The 17512-nt window shown below is 33.5% G+C and overlaps 1 protein-coding gene across 1 annotated transcript; it reads left to right on the top strand.

Annotated features, from left to right (window-relative positions):
- The first annotated feature begins 6507 nt into the window (after positions 1 to 6507).
- Positions 6508 to 12479, top strand: LOC124355015. The gene is made up of 9 exons (XM_046805891.1): positions 6508 to 6569; positions 7747 to 7939; positions 8280 to 8477; positions 9354 to 9444; positions 10246 to 10530; positions 10834 to 10929; positions 11075 to 11206; positions 12085 to 12288; positions 12324 to 12479. The coding sequence occupies exons 1-9, from the start codon at positions 6508 to 6510 to the stop codon at positions 12386 to 12388; spliced, it is 1326 nt and encodes a 441-aa protein (XP_046661847.1). The 3' UTR covers positions 12389 to 12479.
- The last annotated feature ends 5033 nt before the right edge of the window (positions 12480 to 17512 follow it).

The raw sequence follows: 17512 nt of genomic DNA on the forward strand, positions 1-17512 counted from the left end.
GACAACGGCGGCGCACCTAGCACTAGCTCGCCGCGGCGCACACTTTGGGAAACTCTGATGTAGACAATTATGGGAGTGGCGATGTTCAAGCGGTTAATTACATCGTACTGGATCTGAATTACAGATGGCGCAGGTTCACATCATGTCTGGGACCGTAGTACTTTTTATCAGCAACATCAACGATTTTCCCCTAATTGTGTTTGATAAGATTCTCGCATAGGGCAGTGACTCATTATCACGGGCTGAACCAGGCATAAAGGGCCTCTCTTCGAAGTAAAGGTACTTAAAAGAATTAATCAAGTAACTGGGTTGTTCATTCTCACACTTAACCAGATGTGGCTGTAAGGTAATCATATACTTAATGAAACAGATTTAAAAGTTTTTATTCCTACATTTTTATATTGTAAACGCTAATTTGGGTGAAAGTTTTGTATAAAATATTTGAAATCAAGCAGAAATGTACATTGTTAAGTTTGCCCGAAACATCACTAGCATAGAAGTGTACAAGTTTAAATTATTCGTGAATATACTAATATATAAAACTTGGTCGCGAACAACTCTATTACGTAACAACACACTCTGTAGGGCTCTCTAGGGCTAAACTTGCGCCCTTGTGAGCACTTGACAGCGACTCTTGTCGAACTTGGAGGAGAACCTAACTGTACTTTAACTTCGCTCCCACAGTACATCCTGATCATGAGTTGTGGTAGGATCTAGAATCCCCCAAGTCTTAATGCTTATTTTAAAATATTATTTTTAATAAAAGAACTAGGAACTAAACTACATGTAAAGTAATGAAAAATAAAGACATTTAAGCAAAATCAATCACTCTGTACGAACCCCCCTCAGTTCTTTGAACCACGTTTTGAATGTTCTAATATAGCAGTATTTTAGGCTAGATAAATAAAAATTTCTTGACATTTACCTGCAAAACCAACAACAATACACAATAAACCTAAAATTTATTTAAACTCGCTCTATATTAGGTATCCTCAATGTTCTTTGTTGTTATATAATAATAAAATAATTCCGTAATCTATATAGAACAGCAATTAACTCAGGTTTTCATCATATTATATCTAATCTCAATAATATTTATTGACTAACTGAGAAAACATTATACCAATAAAAACAAAAGAATAATTGTTATACAGTTGTCGGACATTGTATTCATCACCAACAAAGGAAACAGCGATATTATCAAAGACTCTGAATGGAGACTGTAACAGAGTTGGGGATTCAGGGGTTTCCCTTTGTATTCAAGTAATGGACTGTTTTTAAACATTGTATTTCTCAATTGAAAGAACATAATTTTGGTGTCATTGTTTTATTAGGGGGCAGCTCTTTTACTCTACGAATCGTTGTCTCAACGACCCTATTTTTATATTTGCAATATTAGTGTTGGGTCTTTTACACTACTAATCGTTGACTCAACGACCCTTTCTGAAAAAATAACAAATAACAGAGGGTCTTTTACTCTACGAGGCGTTGTGACAACGACCCGATTTACAAAGAAAACTAAAATTTCAATCAAAAGGTTCTTTGTCACAACGACCCTTATACAGAATATAAGGATAGAACTACAAATGGGTTCGTTGACACAACGACCCTTTTTCCATTATTTTTATCTAATTCATTTAATTGGGCCGTTTACACTACGGATCTTTGTATCAACGGCCCAAATATAAATTAAAAGTTGAAAAGTAGAAAAAGGTTCGTAGAATCAACAACCTAGTTTCAGAATAAGTTGAAATATATGCATTAAGGGGTCGTTGACGCAAAGACCCTATAATGCATCTAACCTCAAATAAGACATTCTAGGGCGTTTACTCAACTGATCATTGTCTCAACGCCCCTCCGTCCCAAACAAGCGCTTTAAAACGAAACAAGGTCAATCAGTCAACTCCTGGCCCGGTAGGCATGAAGGCGCTGCGTCTGTGCCGAGTTTAGTCCTAACATCTGGTATAAGGGTACCTAAATACTTTGTACAAGTATTATATGTAAATATTTTGTTTATTATACGTGTATATTATTGAACTATATTTAAAGTCTGGTAACAGTTGTATTTATAAAATATAAGAAATATTTTTAAGACATACATTTCTGGTTATGATTCCCATTTCTTGTTTATGTATTCAAAATATATTTCACTCATGTACATAAACTGAAATAATGTAACTGTCATTCATATTTCTACTTCTGTCGGAAACAGGTTGAGGTTTCTAATTATTATTAAATGGTTAATCAAACCACGTTACCCAACGTTCAAATTAAAGTTAAAATGAAAACACTAATACTAGATTTTGACAACTTCAGCTCGAAACATGCACTATGAGGAATTCGATTGACAGTGCCGAAGCCACTCATCTAAGAAGGACGAAAATGTAATTTCTGTATGTCTGTATGACCGCACAATATATCGAAAACGAATTGACTTAAATATGGTTATTGATTTATAGCGATCACTTTTAAATTGCTATTGCGGTTAACCGTACAGTGACGGGAAAATCGCAGAAGAAATAAATTTGTAAGCAAACTGTGTACAATCATATGAAATTTTTAGATGTGGCATGGTAACACAAGTACCCTATCCATCCGCAAGATATTTCTAAAAATATCTTTTTTATATGCTTTAAATTTTATATGAATCTTCATTTATACATAGACAAGAAGGAGCTCCATTTCGGCGCATGTATACTCATATTTTTGGCTGAGCGTCATTGTATCCTGTCATTCAGTAGACTGGCACACTGATTTCTATATGTCAGGGGGATGTAAAAATTTCTTTCTGTATGATTATCTGGCTGTCAGTCATGTCACCAACGACCAGAATATCAATAGTTATTAACGACATTTATTCAATACTACATCGACACAAAACACAACATTACAAAATATTGCAATCGCAAGCACTGCCAACGTACGCTCAGCTGTCCATCAATGCTCAGCTGTTTATATTTCACATTTCAACACTACGGTTGGGATGTTATCCTTAAAATAATGAACCCACGTCAACTTAGACCTTTATTGTAGGTGTTGTTTTATTTTTATCAGCATAGAATTTTCAGAGTTTGATATAGAGGGTGACTGTTTTGATGATGAGATCGTTTGAGATCATACAGTGATGTTGTAAACCTATTCAATGATGAGTTTCCAGACCGCATCATTCCTATTAAAAAGTGTGCAGTGTCGAGGATAGTACACCGCTTCAATGAGGCACATGGTGTTAAAAACTGGCCAAGTTCAGATAGGCTCCCACAATTCATGAAGTTAAAAGATTAGATGAAATGCAATATTACATAGAAAATCCCCATTTATCTTTGGGAACAGAATAATGTTGCAAAAAACAAATCCTCGTCGGGAATTAAAAAAAACCTTTTAAAGTTCAATTATTACAAGAGCTTGACTTTGAAGATGACTTTGATCGTTGAGTTGAGTTTTGTGCAAATATGATGAGTAAACTAGACACGGAACCGGAATAAACAGAATATTGTTTAGTGATGAGGCCACATTCATAAGCAATCGTACCGTAAATAGGCATAACTTTCGGTATTGGTCCGATGTAAATCCACATTGGTATATTGAAGCTCATACATAATATAATATCCGTAAAAATTTTGTATTTTGGCAGGAATAATTAACACCACATTAGTTGAAACGTTCATAATTGATGGAAATTTAAACACTGAAAATATTTAGAAATGCTTGTCAATCAGACTATGCCTGCACATGTTTGGACAGGAGACCGGCAACATTTGGTTACAACAAGATGGTGCACCGCCACATTATGGCCGGAATGTGCGACAATATTTGACAATACTTTCCGAAGAAGGTGGATAGGTCGAAGGGGAGCTGTGGAATGGCCAGCAAGATCTCCTGACTTCAATCCTCTAGACTATTTCTTCTGGGGCCACCTGAAAAATTTAGACTACCAAACGAAGCCAAATGTATATTCTGTAATGAACAAGTGGTACATAGTAGCTGTATAATCGTTACAAGTATTGACATGCCTACCAGACTATATACAATTTTGGTGTAATGGTACCGCCATTTAATTATGGTACTAATTCTAAAAATATGGATCTTTTTTTCTCAATGGATCAATTTTTCTCTTAAGTCGATGTATTATTGTCATGTTATTTACAATATTGTTTGCGAATGATAACAAAGTCTATTTTGAAAAGTATAACGGTTACTTGTTAGTATTAAATTAATGTGTACCTCTGTTTAATACATACGCGCTTTAATATTAAAAAGTTATAATACGTTTTCTTCCTCCCTGGCATCATATTAGGTATATTGTAACATATACGTACTTGAATTCCGTGCGCTCCACTACCCGTGTGTTATTTTTATTATATCTGATTGAGTTCATTTATAAGTCTAGATGAGTTCCTGTAGTCGACACTATATACATCGTCTGATATCAAACCTTTCTTACCACTCAGTAGCTAATCCCATCGTGTAACTGTAGAATATTTAGTGTATCAACTATACTATGTAATCGATTTGTTAATTACATGTATAAGTTGTTGGAAGAGGTTTGTTTGCATTGGATAGTTTTAACAGTTTAAATTAATCTATGGTCAAATATAAATGGAATGAAACTCAAATATTCTAACTACAACTACAGAAACAACAGTGAGGTAGTCTCAGGTAAAGGCTCGGGTGAGGTGGTTCCTTCCTCGAAATGGTGTCGTTAGCAGACAATCGTTTTATTGCAACCGGTCTCGAGTTTGCGTGTCCCTTCTGAATGGGTCTAATGAAATTACGTGGAAGGGGTTATAAAACTATTCTCAGAAATTCGTGAGGGGTATTGGGTAAAGAGATAAGTCTACACAATAGCTTTTCTTCCATATTATAACATCTGCTCCTACCTACCAGGTGTCAGCAATAAGATACATTTCTCAAGCCTCAACCACATCTGACACTGAAATATTAGCAAAAATTAGGGAAACCCCAATGTCCTAAATCACATGACATTTAAATACAATACAACCATGCGATATAATAACTCTAAATAAGATTCACATACCCTGAATAAATTGAGTGATTACAAAAAATCCTCAACAATAGTTAAAAACTTTACAATAGTAAAAACATTGATGACACATTTGAAAATAAATTGTTGCAGATAAAAACAGAAATAAACAGAATGCAAAATAATGAATGAAATTTAAAATAATTAGTTTTTTAAAAATATATGTGAGGTTAAAAAAAGTATATCGTTAATTAGCCTACAAATTTTACTTATTATTTTCATGGATATAAGAGGACAACGTCATTTAAAAAGTGCGCAAAAGAGAAGCAGTAATATTTATGTTATAACTTCTGATATACCTGGCAGCAACGGAAGTTGCACAACTTCCGCGTGCTAGAATTTTAAGCTATCACTTGTTATAATGCTTTTAATTTTTCATGTTTTAAAAAGAATGAAGGTTTGGAGTACCAAATTCCAAACAACGTTTGAACATTTTACGATGGATACAAATCTAGTTTAGATAACCTTGATACTTAAAAATATAAAACCACTTGTCACTCTAATGTGAAACAGCCCTTCCGACCATAGTGTAAGAAGAGCTGTGTTATGTGTTGTCAGTCTAGTTAAGATTCATGTAACAATTGATTTGATGAATAAAAACATGTTTATTTTAAAAGTTAAACTCATGTCAATAAAATCTATTCAACAAGTTTGATAGTGCAAGTTTGTTAAAACAGACTTTTTATTTATTTACAAGCAGCTACACGGCTTATCGCGCAATTACTTAGGCTTCTTAGGCACATGTGTGAGCACTTTTGGTTCGAGTGAATTATATTTCCGACGTCAATGTTGAGTTTGCCTTGTTACATTGGCTTGCCGACATTTATTGCATTGAATTTGGTAAATCACATTTTTAGATTCACAATACTAGTTGCCAATGATAGGATATGTCTTACTTGTTTTGCTACTAGTGAATTTTGACGAATTTGGTTAAGATTTTACAAATCAAACATCTTGGTTTGTTACATCGATGTGATACTTTTTGTTTTTACACAAACACACACACACACATACATATACTTTAACCGGTGTACAAAACACATGGATGTATAGACATTTTGTGAATCACCACTACCGAGCGAAGACTTCCGTTCTCACACGGTTTCGAAAAGGAAATTCTCCCACGCCTCCTAATTGCTCACCCGGTTTTGGGTCAGTCTAGCTCTAGATTCCGTAAGGGTAGGTCAGTCTATGAGTATATTTTTAAAATGGAGGAAGAAGTTATTGAGTGTGTAGGCATTAAAGGCGGGAAGTTGTTTTCAAGTGGTGATGGATACTTTTATGCAGTGTCTGTGAAGAAAAGTGCTGGAATAAAATACCTTCGGTGTAAAACTCGACTTTGTCGTGGTGGCGCTAAATTGGTTCAAAATGGAGATAGAAAAATTCTCGAAGCAACAACCCAACATTCTGATGGATGTGAGCCAGATGTCCTTTTTTTAGACAGTTTGCGTGTAAGAAACATTATTATGGAACGCTGTTCGAAAGAAACAACGCCATTGAAACGCATTTTCAACGAGGAGTGCAACAGGTAAGTTTTAGGTTGTACTGTTGTAGGTAAAACTAGAACGTTCGTACTGAACATGCAGTACACTTCTAATCACTGTAATCAAGACATGTTAATTCAAAATTGAGTTACATACATTTATTGTAGTGACAACTTCATGCTCACCATAATAGTACCAAATATGACTAATATAGCTAATAATCAATATCAAATTAAAAGTTAATTGAATTTTATTCTTAACTTTGTCACTTATAATGATAAATTAGGTTATTATTGATATTTATTTAACTGTACACTAATCCGTTAGTTTATATTATTACTCGTAGTTAATTCTATTAATAATCATTATTACTTACTTTATGTCATAATTGTTAATTCAACCTTCTTTCTTTCTCTTATTAGAAAGAAGGTTGATTTATGTAATAATACAATTTTAATGAATTCTTAAATTAACATTATCACTCATATTTATGCATATAGAATAATCAATATCAAATTAAAGGTTAATTGAATTTTATTCTTAACTTTGTCACTTATGATAAATTAGGTTATTATTGATATTTATTTAAGGCTTGATATATATATATATATATATGATATATATATATATGATATATATATATATATATATATATATATATATATATCACAACAAGCCTTAAATAAATATCAATAATAACCTAATTTATCATTATAAGTGACAAAGTTAAGAATAAAATTCAATTAACTATTAATTTGATATTGATTATATATATATATATATATATAGCTAGTGCTGATATATAGTTAAGAAAACATTTTAATTAGCTATATAAGCTTTTAAAAAATAATATTTAAAAAGGAATAATTAATTTAAATGAAACACTGCTGTGTATTATATATTTTTACTGCGTAATTTAATCTGTTTAAAAATAACAGACATTTCAATAGTGGTATTATAAACCAAAACTTTCATTGATATTTACTTCTTTTAGTTTTTTACAATTCGTCAAGATAATCTTTAAATTAGTAATTATTCTTAAAAACAGTATACTTACAATTCTAAAGGAATTTAAACATTATTTTGTTCCTAAATCCATTTAAATTCCAACCAATCTTAGTACACCTGCTACAATACTTATATTCATAGCCTTTCGAGGATGATACACTATTTGATTGAAAAGTTCTGGTGTCATTTATTTTTGGTATTGTTCATTTTTAGAGTGGCTCCAAACATTGCTGCGCAGTTGTCGTACTGTCAAATTGTCAGTACTATGAAACGAGTGAGGAGGAAAAATGTTCCTCCCATTCCAACAGACTATCGGCAACTTAATGAGTACATGAACGGGAGATTTTCAGATGAAGACGGAACACACTACTACCATACTGTTTTAGGAGAAGAAGATACATGTATGGTATTCGTAGTGGAGCCAATCATTGAGGTTCTACAAAATACTAAGGAGATACATATAGATGGGACATTTAAAACTGTCCCAATCCAGCCAACAAGTAATCAACTTTGTACAATTATGGCAATAAAAAATGAATATGTAAGTGGGTCAAAAGTTACATTTCGCATAGTTCCAAATAATATTTTTTTACATGTGTAGATTACCCTTATAGATTTGAGTTATTTAAGTATGATAATTTTAATCTTTATATTTAACTAAAAACACATATTTTGTGATTCTTCATTACAGACTGCAGTTTTATTTTAGTATTTACTGTATTTCTAATATTATAAACTTGTTACAGGCGTTTCCTATCGTGTTTTGTTTAATGAAAAAAAGGACGATATCTGCTTATACCACACTGTTACGGTTTTTGATAACAAGATACGGAAATATAGCTCCTAATCTCGTAATCTCAGATTATGAAAAAGCGATCAAGAGCGCTGTGAAAGAAGTGTTTCCGCTGGCAATCCACAAGGGCTGTTGGTTTCACTTCACTCAGGTATGTTATTCAATCTTTAAAGCATCAAACTGTTAATATTGTTATTACAAAAGTAAAACACGAATGAATTACCCTCTAGCTTTCAGCCAGTACTAGGTGTTAAAATACGTTTGGTATGTTGAATACAAAAGCAATTTTCTAATTACTGTTTCAGTCAATTCTAAGGAGAATAAAAAATGATGGACTGATCAACTCATATAATCAAAACGACTGTGTGAAAAAAGCTGTTCGAATGTTGATGTGTTTAGCACTTCTGCCCACAGACAGGATTTTGACTGGATTTCATGAAATCGAAACCTATTGCGAAGCCAATAATATATATAATACCCTATCCGATTTGCTAGCGTAAGTATTCCATTGGTTTATATGTGAGGTTTTATTTAGAAAAGATTAAGTTACTTTTATTAAGGCATTTGCCTTTAAGTTTTTGTTGAACTTATAAGTACAAAGTGAATTTATCTTCAGGTGTTAACCTTCAATTTTTGGTTGAAGCCGTTTTAATCTGTAACTTCCATTTGAATGTTTAAAGGTGACATAACAACCCATGTGTTATGAGTTTACATTAGAGTAGGTAAATGTTTAAGGTATAGAACGTTTTTTAACTACCGATTGAAATTTTTACGTGTCAGGATTTTTATATGTATATGATAGTGTAAAAATTTTCATTTTAAATACTTGATTCTATAAGTTCCCTTTAATGAGGAACGCTACAAGAATAAACAATAAATTCAATATATATCACTTTATTGAGAAGAATCAACTTTGTAATAAAATATTATGAAAGGATGGGTATTGAAACATAATATTGTTTTCAGATATTTCGAAAATCAATGGATTAATACTGTAGGACCCACTTCATTCTCTGTGTATGGACAGCCCCGCCGGACCAACAACTGCTTGGAATCGTTCCATCACCAACTGTTTGATTGTGTTGGTAAAGCCCATCCAAATATATGGGAGTTTACAGGTTAGGAAATATTTATATCTATATATACCAATTTGAACCTTTCAATCCAAGCCGCTTTAAAAAATGTCAATTAAAAATCCGAGTAATACAGTTTATAAATTTACCGAAAATTCCGCAACTATTCTGTCCTTTACCAAATTTGTTAAAAAACTATTTACGTAGGACATTTTTATTTCAATTTATATTTTAACTGAAAGTGTTCGCTTACACAGCAGTGCTTGAAAAATTCAAAGGAAATAGATTTGACATAAAACCAAATTTAGTGAGAAATCCTCACTAAAGAATAGTACAAAATTAGAAAACGACTAGACCTATAAATCAAATAACGTAATGCTCAGTCGACAATAAACTGTGTACTTATTTGTCATTTAAATTCAGAAGCCAGTGGCAACACAACTGATATTTAGTTCTGTATAACGTTCAGTTCTCAACTGTATAAGACAAATCTATTCTTTGTGATACATCAAGTAAAAGTGTCCCTACTCTATGTATTAGTTAACAAATTACATGTTAAAGACCTAAAACAGGATGTGGGGATTGTACGCAAATATATTTTATGTCTGTATATACGGATGTAGAAATTAAGTACTTACTTGAGTAATGGTTCTTATGAAATAAAGAATTCAATCAATAACTGTAATTTAACAGTGCGAAGGGTTCTAAGTGTTAGCTGATACAAGTTTATATAGCATTCATGTATTATTATAATTTATTAGTGTATTACCTATTTGGTATTTTTTCCCCACATATACGATTTTGTTTTATCATTTTATCATATATCATTTTAAATTTATGTGACAGAGGCGTTACGTGGTGTTGCTGGTTCTACGGTGCGTGACTACGCTGGATTACAGAAAGGAATTAGGCTCATCCAGTACAGGAAGAGGAAATGGGTTCTTCAAGATCGAACCATCATGAATGCTCAAGAACGAATTGTCTTTGGCCAAATATCTGTATTTGGATTTCTAAGTGAAATGAGTCACCACGTTGGTGTGCAACGCCCACTAACAACAGTTGGAGGTGCAGAAGATGAACAACTTGTTTCTCTTGGTGACTGTCTTCCAAATCATACAGTGCCTTCAGAGGGTAATTGTTTATTAAATAACATTTGGTTATATTCATAATAAAATTTAATATAAAAAATTTATTTAAATATATAAAGTAGGTTGTATCATATTTATACTATGTGGCTGTACATAAGAGATAATCAACATTATAATTCTCATGTAATCAATATCCAGCTTTTCATAATTAACTTTTTTCGATAGTTACATTTTAAAATTGATTTTTACTTCATTTTATACAAATAGTGGGAATAAAATGTATACGGAATATACCAATACGGAGAAAGAAAGTATGCATAAATACGGTTATGTTGCTCTTTTGTAGAGAACCCAGGGGAGCAGAATCAAGTTTTTGATGAAGAGGTTTTGGAGCCTAATGTTGCTGGAAGGCGTCGGAGAGAAAACATCTATCAAGTTGAAGGTTAGTACTATAATCAGCTATGTGACCAATAATTTAAATCATTATTGCCTGTTTTAATTTCATTCATCATTTGAAAGTAACAACCATTCTTGCTAACGTAAGTTTTCAACATAATTTATAAGTAGCAAATTTCATTGTTTATTAGAAAACACAAACCAAATCGACAGTGCTAATGTATTGGGTCTACCGGAAGCTAGAGCACGTAGGCCGACGACCAGTAGAAGAGGAAGGGGCCGAAGGACCAGAGGTAGAAGAGGAGGTAACCACCAAATTGAAGGTTAGTGCAAATAGATAATTTCGATAAAACAATTAATTCAGTAGTACAAAGATAAATCAAACATAATAACTAAAGACTATTTTTCGTCCAACTAGCTTCATCAACAAAGGCGAATAGATACGTTTTTGAGAATTTTACTTATATCGCATAATATCCTCACTTTATTTAAACTCATTTATTTTTTGGTTAGTTTACGGAATTCCAATTTGCATTGTAAAACTCTCCTGTTTTGATATATTTGTAAATGGCAACCTTCGTTTAGTAACTCTCGAAAATCTACTTCAGTCTGAAAGCGACTACTTCCGGCCCTTGTAATTTACTTTCAGCCTAAGCTTTTTCCAGTGCCATAGATGAGTTTGTTTTTTACGGTGTTGGGGGAATTCCTACCTACTTCCGGAATAAGAGGGAAATCCCTATTAAGTTCAAACAACATTCTAAAATAATCGTTTATAAGGTTTTGCGTTGTGAAGTCTCGTTTTATCGGCCTCTTATCTAGAAAAAAATGGATCGTTGAGGCATATTAGTTTTTGTTTATCTGTTTTTGCTTAAGCCACTATTAAAATTCCATATACCATATCAATGCCAAGTAGTACAGCATTTAAAAATATTTACAGCATTTGCTTTTAAATAATATTAACAATTCAATAGATGCTTTAAATTTGTCACTGATGCAATCTGGAGTAAAAGTTATATATTATTAACTTTGTATTTGCTCCCTGTTCAAGCACTGTATTAATATTTTAAAACATTTAAATGTAAACAGATATTTCGGTCTATATGTCAAACTTCAGCTGAAAATGTCAACAGCTCTTTAGGGATTATTTTGTTAAGATTGCTTTTGACATAGTTGAACTACATTTTCTCATGCAATTTTTCAGATGTGACTCCGCCACTGGCTGAGATGCAGCGAGCACAATCCGACGTAAGACCATCGCGGTACATAAATTACAGGCTCGTGCCGACCATCAATGACACTACTGAATTCATGACATCTCATGAAATCGAGCGGCAGATTAGCGAAATAAAAATGGGCCTCGCTGTAAACGACGAAGGGGCTTCAGAACCAGGAAGTGGAGACACGCGTTGCAACGTGTGTCTTACAATGAAGGCAACCAGGATGGCCACACCTTGTGGACACAATGTAGTGTGCAGGCCGTGCGCCATCTCTATGACCGAGGATGAAACATTTCATCAGGTCACAAATGGCGATGGAACTATTTTTACAACACATATACGCCTGCCACTAACATGTCCTATTTGTAGAGCAATTGTTGGTGCTTTTGTAAAACCATTTTAATCGTAACTTTACCGTTTTAAAACAATGTAGGCTAACTGTAAAATATATTGTTCTATTAAAAGTGTCTAAAAGAATGGTTTGTTTCTTTGCACAACTAGTTCGTAGTTACCCGTATTACGAGTATGTATATCTTGGGTCTTTTTCGTTTAAGGGCCAGCACCTTACAAACAGACTACACCTGACTGACATTGCATTTAATCGTTTTTTTTGTATGTTATTAGTTCCTAGGGCAGTAGTCCAGGTACTACTTCTAGTATAAACTCGTCTTATCTTATCAGTGATAAACGCGCGCCGCTTATCTTTTGCCTGTAATGAAACCTGCGTTAGTTCTGTCTGCGTTTTGTGAGTCATGGCGTGATCTGGGCTTGGACTTTGCAAGCTCGAGTTAATTTTTTTTCTAAAAGAGCAAGCAGTGGGCAAGCATCGCGTTATCTGAGTTTTGAATAGGCAAGCTAGGGTCTTTTGTGCTAGCCCTTAAACGAAAAAGTCCCTATATCTTATATTTATTGCAGCGTTTTATATATTTTTGGGCTATCTAATCCTATAATGTATATATCTATTATATATAATATAATTTCAGTTTGTTCTCAAGATGTCCTGTGAACAGAAATAAATTATATATTTCCAGCCCTCATAGGCTTTACTGCGTTCGGCCAATAGACACCTTTATACTTGAATTGCTTATTTATGAAACAGGTGTAAGCATTATTACAGATTTTGAAGACTATTTTATTTCATCTATACTAATAGATCCAACTCTAAATAGCGAAACATTATCCGAAAACACATAAATACTTTTCCAAGTTTTTTCCAAACTGCAGACATAAGCATTTTCACAAACTAGCTATTAGCATGAGCTTTTTATAAACAAACACATGTTATTTTGGAATAAATATTAAAATAAAAATAATTTATATATACTATCTGACATAATTAGTTTATATAGTTATTGACAGTAAACTTTTTAAGAAAGGAAAAGTTATTTGTTAAAACGCCTTTAACATTGCAACATTAAAACAAAAATATTTGAAATGTTTATCTATTTAGTCAACTTTTTTACTATTTTCGAGGGAACTGCAGAGAGTAAGTTAACTGTTAAAGGTAATAATTTTAAAATTTATGTTATTGGGGGATATTTTCGTTTTCTAGCCATTTTCCAACTTCTTTTCTTTACATAATACTATAGGTTTAGTTATATTTAAAACATTTTCATAAAATATGCTAAACATGCTGTATATATGTAGTGTTTTTCAATTGGTAAAAAAATAAAATAATTAAAGTACAAAACATAAAATTATAACTGTTAAACGTATAAATTTTAACATTTTGGTGATTGTGTTTGGAAATGACGAGTGTATCAAGGGAAGTAACATAATCTAATTTAAAAAGAATGTAATTAGAAAAATATTGATTGAAAACCGTACTTCTAAAATTAATATTAACGTCGGGAAGCTGGACGAGATATAGCCAGACATTTGTCTACTTCGTAGTTAATGAGAGAGAAATTCGCTTTATTTGTATTACTAAATACACTGACTGAAATAACCTACTGACTAAATTATACACACCCAAACGTGTTTTCACTGCTCAATTACTAAAATAACCGCATATGTATGTAACGGTTAAAAAGGCTCAATACTTAGCCTACTACTGCATTTTTCAATAATTTAAGTGATACAATTGTATCAATACTCAATGTTAATTGTTGTTGTCAATTAATATATTTTATTTGTTATTTATGCTGGTTATATTTTAACAATTTCACGTTTAGTGGGTGTTATTAAAATATGAGTAAAATTGGTTGCATGTAACACTAGCTACCCTCACTGATACCCTTAAGCCGCGTTTACACCGGAGCTGACAACATTGCTGCCAGCAAAAGCTGACAACATTTACAAAAATCGTACTTTTAATTCCGTCAACATTTGCTGCCAACAATGCTGTCAGCACCGAAAAGTGTTGGCAGCATTTACCCACCAGTAGTCGGTAAAGATCAAAGAATGTTGTCAAACATATGCTGGCAGCAATGTTGACGGGACTAAAAGCGACCGTCAACAATGTTGGCAACACTTCCCTTAGCGCACGTGGTTGGCCGCCATGTCGTTCCGACAGCGTCAGTACTACTCTAGTTGCGACTGTTGATGGTAGTACGTCTGTGTTGTTTGGTGTCCGTGTTTCTCAACTCAATATGAACAGCGACAGCATTGAGAGTGAAATTGATTGGTCCCGTGAAACAGTCATGCAATTGATTGACCTATATCGAGAGCAACCAGTTCTTTGGAATCCGATGGACCCTGATTTTAAAAATAAAAACCTAAAGAACTATGCATGGAATGACATTTCGCGGGAAATAAAAGCCAGTAATACGGAAGTACAGGCAAAAGTGAAAACATTGTTGGCACAGTTTCAAAGAGAACTTAAGAAGAAGAAGAGTGGTTCGGGGGCAGACGAGTATAAAAGCAAGTGGTGTTATTTTAAAGCGATGCTGTTTTTAAAGGATAAAACTACTGCACGGAAGATTAAAGAAGCTGGGATTGCCACTGACGACAAAGAGGCTGCCGATGAAACAGTGCAGGCAAGTAGTTAACAAGATTATTTTATCAAATTGTCACATATTTTAATGTCACTTTTATAGGTTAAAAAAGTTAAACATAAACACAACGGTCTAAAATTTGTTACAAATTATATAATGTAATTAACACTACTTTAATTGTTACTTTGTTATTGTTGTAAATTCAACTATACGTTATAATATGTGCAAACGTCCTTATGTACATTTGTATTTTAGGCCTAGTAGTTGTTTTGCCATGGCACTGAACCCTCGTCACTTTGAAAGTAAACACTGATTTCATCACGTATTTGTTTGGCCAGCTGGGAAGGTTTTTTTGGAATCTTCTTTAAACGAAGTAGAGTGTCTCTAGGCATTCCATCAACTCTCCATTGTCCTGGCACTAATGATCCTGTAGCTAGGTCCTCGACATCAAAAGCTCCGGGAGGTGTATACGTTGAAGCTGATGACATACTTCTTCGCAAAAAGTTATGCAGGTGACAGCAGGCTAAAACAACTGTGTCTGCCCGCTCTGGTTCCAATAACATTGGTTTCCTCAACACACGGAAAATAACACTCAATATTCCGAATACATTTTCCACTACTCTACGGCCCCTGCAGTGGCGATAGTTGAAGACACGTTTTACACTTGCCTTATCATGCAATCCAGGAAACGCCTTCATGATGTTAATTTTTAAAGGAAAGGCATCGTCAGCCAGGAAAAAGTAGGGTACCGGTAAGTACTCCCTTCCTGGAAGGAAACTTGGGTCGGGAAGATTCAAAGTCTTATTTTGAAGGTGTTGTTTTAAGGTACTATTGCCAAACACTCCACCATCAGATAACCGTCCTTGGCAACCAACAGAGACGTAAGTAAAGCAATAATTTGCATCAACAACAGCCAGGAGAACAATGCTGAAATAACCTTTGTAATTGAAATATTCACTTGATGTGTTGATGGGTGCCTGTAGCATCACATGTTTCCCATCCATGCTTCCAATGCAGTGCGGAAAATTCCATTGCGAGTTGTACTCTTTGGCATGATGTAGCCATTCTTCTTTAGTATTCGGCAACTGCAAAATGAAATGTATTTTAAAGAGGTCAGTGATCCATACAGTCAAGATATAAGTGCCAATTAATATACTTAATACAATAAGGGTTTTCTCTGTTACGTCCCTTTTTTTATGTGATAACGTTTTTAAATGTGATTGTAATTTAACAGCTGATTACCTTCAGATGAATTTGTAACTAAAGTCAGATTGTAAACAGAAATATATCGTTTATAAAATTTTTCATAAAACTTTGTAACTGTGAGTTTAAAATCATATAATCTCTTCGAATTGTAGGTGAGTTTCTCATAAACAGAAAAAAAAAAATGCGCAATTTGCGCACAGGCCCCCTAGTATACCATAATCTTATAAAAAATAAACGTTTATTTCAGCAAAAGATTTAAAACTAGTGATTTTTACCTACTCTGTCAACTCAAGGTAATGTCAACTGTAAAGTAATGTGGTTTTATTTTTAGGAGGACATTGCAGAGGAGGGCAATGACACATCAATCACAACTGCCGACAACACACCTAAAACAGGAACGGATCCTCCTCGAAAATTGACGAAGAAGAGGAAAGCTTCAATTGTGGATGAAGCTTATCAAGTAATGAAAAAAGTGTCTAGCCAGTTAAATCAGCCAGGAATTGAAGACGAGTTTGATATCTTTGGAAAAAACGTTGCGTGTCAATTACGAAAACTTAAAAACTCTCGGGACCAAGCACTTGCAAAACACAGGATTAATACCATTTTGTTCGAAATGGAACTTAAACAGTTACCGATGGGTCCAGAGCCATCAAGATCAACCAGTGCATCTTCCTACATTCAGTCATACGATCCATTAACATCTAATGAAATCCAATCATCCATCAACGCTGCAAGTCCCATTTCTGCTGAGTGGGCTCCTCAACATGACGAGTACAATGATGCTTATTGTGATAAAAATTATTCAATCTATAGGTTTATCATCAAAAAGTAACTAAATTTCTATGGAAATAAAGCTGTTTTGATTTTATTTGTATTATTTATGTATGTAATTAAACTTTGAGTGAAATATTCACTAAGTTTCTTTAAACCAACCCATTTCCAAAACAACTATTATTACTAACAGCATAATATAACCAATCACATATGTATTTGATTTTTGGATATGGAAGGAGGCAATCATGGGACACTTGGTTATATACAAGTATTCACTTACCTTTATATTATCCTTCAACTCATCAATCAAAGCTGCACAAACTTCAGGTATTATTCCAGAAATTGTAGATTTTGACACTTTAAACAGGTAACTGAGACTAGAGTAAGAGTCTCCACTGGCCAAGTATCTCAAGGTCACTGCAAGTCTTTCTCGTGCAGGTATTGCTAGCCTGTAATTGGTGTCTTGTCTCGCAATTTTAGGTCCAATAGCTGTGAG

Source organism: Homalodisca vitripennis, chromosome 1, assembly GCF_021130785.1.
Source record: "Homalodisca vitripennis isolate AUS2020 chromosome 1, UT_GWSS_2.1, whole genome shotgun sequence".
Lineage (NCBI taxonomy): Eukaryota > Metazoa > Arthropoda > Insecta > Hemiptera > Cicadellidae > Homalodisca > Homalodisca vitripennis.